The sequence below is a fragment of the Chenopodium album genome, chromosome 1 (genome assembly GCF_948465745.1).
Source record: "Chenopodium album chromosome 1, dcCheAlbu1.1, whole genome shotgun sequence".
Classification (NCBI taxonomy): Eukaryota; Viridiplantae; Streptophyta; class Magnoliopsida; order Caryophyllales; family Amaranthaceae; genus Chenopodium; species Chenopodium album.
Window position 1 is genome coordinate 79071093 of NC_137834.1, and position 3992 is coordinate 79075084.

General features: G+C 32.6%; 1 protein-coding gene across 1 annotated transcript; it reads right to left on the reverse strand.

Moving 5' to 3' along the window:
• Window positions 1-266: 266 nt before the first annotated feature.
• On the reverse strand, window positions 267-2599 carry LOC145607296 (transcription factor bHLH30-like). Its single transcript, XM_081663022.1, has 2 exons — window positions 1773-2599; window positions 267-1068 (listed from the first exon to the last, which is right to left on the reverse strand). The coding sequence occupies exons 1-2, from the start codon at window positions 2445-2447 to the stop codon at window positions 577-579; spliced, it is 1167 nt and encodes a 388-aa protein (XP_081519148.1). The 5' UTR covers window positions 2448-2599; the 3' UTR covers window positions 267-576.
• Window positions 2600-3992: the final 1393 nt, after the last annotated feature.

Below are 3992 nucleotides of genomic sequence, written 5' to 3' on the forward strand. Positions count from 1 at the left end.
CTATTTAAGGAATTTATGTAAGGTACTTCTCTTCACGAAAAAGATATCCTTCCTTTTTTTTTTTTTTTTTTTTTTTTTGGTTCTTCTAACAACCTCACTCTCATACTGAACTAGTACTTTTTTTCCTACTGAACAAAGCATAGTGTAAGTGTAAACTACAAAATGTCATCATTCTAAATTGTCTTCAAATTCTGATACATATAAATATATATGCATGGAAAGTATTATATGATGAATATAATGTAATACTCATAAGAAAAACCCAATTCAAGCCATATGATCATATATCTCTTGTCATCAGAGAAAATCCGAAATCGCGGTACATTGATTGTAATAACAACGAGAAGAAGTAGAAGATCAGGAGAAGACGCTAATTAATTAAACCACACCCATGCAAACCAAATTAAATACCAAAAAAAAAAACAAAAAAAAAAAAATGAAGGAACTAAATTAACACCCATGCAAGGTAATTTAAATTAAGGTCATCTTTGTTAGTATAAAATATTTCAAAGAGACCTGTTGTTAAATATAACCGTACTAATAATAGTTATTATAGTACGTAATATATCATTTTAGTTAAGAGATTGTAATGTTTGCAATCCTTTGCCTCTTAGGATTACCCGAAGTAGACTCATCACCACCACCGGACTTCTCCATAACCGCCTTCAACGCCTCTTGTATCGAGCTTATCGAGCATTGGCCAGGCGGTCCATCCTCGTCGTTGTCATCTTGGTTGTTGTCATTATTGTCATGGTCACTTATATTAGGCTCATGTGTGACAAATAGTACGTTCTTAACCCTTCCACCTAAGGTAGTAATCTCCGCCTTCAAGGTCCTTAACCTAAGCGTTTTTAAGGCCTTGATTAAATCCGGTAATAAATCAGTGCGATCATCACAACACAACGACGCCTTAATAATGAACTTCCCATCTTGTTCATCCGATGCTGGATCCACCGTGAGCTCGTCACTCTCCGTAGGGACTACACTCGTCTCGGCTATTATCGACGTCTGCCTCCTTAGCTCCTTCACGTGTTGGATCACTTCCGCTAGCAACGACGCCTTGTCCGTCTAATAATATAGAAGAGCACAAGCAACAACAATAATCAAAAGAAAATAAAGTTTAGAAGAATTTTAATTTTATGATTTTATGTGTTTGTTAGTGGTTTTTTTAAGAATAATGTGGTGTATGATTTATAAGTTTGACTCATAAAATTAGCACTTTGGCGCTAGACCGGCAAGAATTTTCCATGTAAGCTTTTTCACCTGTAATTGGTTTCTCTTTATCATATCAACCAAGCGACATTAACGGTATCTATCTAATCTATTTTTGCTACTTTTTATTTTCTTGGTTTTACCACTAAAAAATCCAAAAAATAAAAGAAAGAAAACAAAGGACCAATAAATATGTTTGGAATGAAGTTGGAATATACTACATACATATATAAATGATAAATCCCATATAAGTACAAAATCTATGAATATCTTTGATCATATAATTCCAAATGGTTCAAGTCTTTTGTAAAATTCATACCAAATCTTCAAACTAATTTTTAGCCCAAAGTTTTCTTCATGTCATTATTATATGAAATCTCTTGCTAGGCGTGCTATTAGTTTTAACATATATTATTCAAATAATTATTATTAAACAAAGAATAATTTGTTGCTAGGTAACAAAATACATATGAATATTTCTCAAAAGGGTTTTCACTTTTTTTTTTTTTTTTTGAATGAAAGATTAGATTTATTTAGATGAAGTTAGATGAAGGACTTACTTTAGTGGTGCTAGGTAACAAGCTTCTCAACTTAGCAAGATGATTATTAATCCGTTCGCGGCGACGACGTTCGGCTTCACTATGACTCTTAGAAGCAGCAAGAGCTTTAGCATCCATGATCTCTTGAGCAGTCATCTTATTAAGCTCAGCTTGAAGACCGAAAGGAGCCGAACCCGGTTGATGAACCATCGGACCGAGGGCATCGGAAAGAAGCCTTAGATGATGATGATCCGAGGATGAACCCTCATAAGCAAACTGAAGTGAGTTTGTATGATGATGAGTAGATGACGATGATCTTCGAGTAGTAAACAATCCTCCGTACGAAGACGATGACGGAAAGAAGTAGGGATCAAGGGGATTATTGTGATTATTGGGTTGGAATGAATGGACTACTTGAGGAAGCTCCCATGGTAATAGGTGTTGTTGTTGTGACGGAATCGGCGGCGGAGGGGTAAGATCTGGAAATACCATTCCTGCCCTTCCGCCACCACCTACAAAATTACCTCCAAATGGATCAGAATGAGATGTTGTTGCTTGGTGATATTGTTGCATTATTTCTAAGTTGATGTTATTTTGTTGAGGGCAGTTTTGGTAATTATTATCTACTTGTAATTCTTCTGCTTCTTCAATTTCTTGTTGATTTTGATGTTGTTGTAATTCTTCAATATTATTCATTCATTTGAAAAAAGAGAGAGAATAATTTTATGAAAAAGAGAGATTTTTCTTTTGTTTATAGGGTAAAAGAGGAAAGAATGAAGGGAGAAGAAAAGGGAGAGAAAGGGAAACACATTTTAAGTTGATGAGGGTGTTGGGGTATTGTCTCTTTTGAAGAAAGGGTGCCTTGTTTATATATGTAATCAAACCTTTCTAAAATTCTCTCTTTTTAAATATAAGTGCGCTTAAATTAGCTTCTTTAATTAATTAATTATCTCTTTTCTTTGTTTAATTCTCTCTCTCCTTCCATCAGTTGGAACATGGAAGGTTATTTGGGGAGTGATGACTTTTAATTAGAATGAAGTATATATCTAATCTAAACTATTAACACCTTTTCGGTTGTGCTTTCTAGCCATTGAAGGTATATTTGTTTATTCCTTGTGCCTTATTACTTTCTCACTCGGATGTACTTAAATGTATATTAGGAGAACCAAAGTCCACAATGTTATAGTGGAAGCCCCAATTAATTTCTGAGATAAACAAAAATTGTTTATTACATGACATTTTGGTAAATAAATCGACAATTTTATCTTGTCATCATTACTATAAGACCCGCTTTTATTGAAAAAATTATTGATATATTTACCAAAATAACATGTGATAAACAATAACTGTGTATCTCATAGATGAATTCAAACCGCCGCATAAGGTGAGCATTACGTTGTAAACTCACTAAACTAAGAGAAAATAAGTTTAGACAATAAAGTTTAGTCATTATCTTTTCTAGATCGAATATATAGCTCCGGTCAAATTTGACATATTTGTCGATATATTAGTTTAACAATAATAAAATATAAGTAAATTTTACCTAGTAAAAATTATATAGAAAATAGATATTATGAGAAGTTAGATTAATACTGGTTTAGCAATATTTTATGTACTCATACAACGCAATATTTTATGTACATACATAATAACATTCCAATAAAGTAAAAACTATATATAGTCAAAGTTAGTTTATCAATAGGTTAAAAAAGTCAAACTATATCAATTATTCTGAAATGATCGCATAAAATAAATTTTATGCTTCCCTTAAATTTAGATGAACTCGGATATAATAATTTCATACAAAATAGGTTTAAATCAAATAGAGCCTAAACCAACTTTTTAGAGCATAAATTTTAATTATCAGAATTTTTAACTATTTTTAAATACACTCGAATATACATAAATTATTGTATATTTCGCATTCTCAATCCGATCTCTCCCTCTTTCTCTTTCTTATAAGTGTGATGATTATAGGTAGCCCTCAGCCCCTCACTATAAGTATATAGTTAGAGCATGGAGCACTAGCTAGGATTTGGGTTTCCTTTCTTTTTAAGGCAAATTTATGTCTCTCTTTTGTGACCCTTGAGTTGCTATCAAACAGTGGAGGGTTTCTTTTAATCGATTATATGCAAAAGAATATACAGTTTGTTTCCTAGTGATTGGTCCAAACTCTTTACTTTCACCTTCTTTCTTATCCTCTACGTATACGGTTATTAGTGCATCAATTTTGCGGTAGGG

What these genes read in the sequence shown, in the direction of transcription:
- LOC145607296 (XM_081663022.1), bottom strand. Translation starts at nt 2,447, where the DNA reads ATGAATAATATTGAAGAATTACAACAACATCAAAATCAACAAGAAATT. An exon ending in TGTTACCTAGCACCACTAAA is followed by an intron (nt 1,069 to 1,772) that starts GTAAGTCCTTCA and finishes CTATATTATTAG; the next exon opens with ACGGACAAGGCGTCGTTGCT.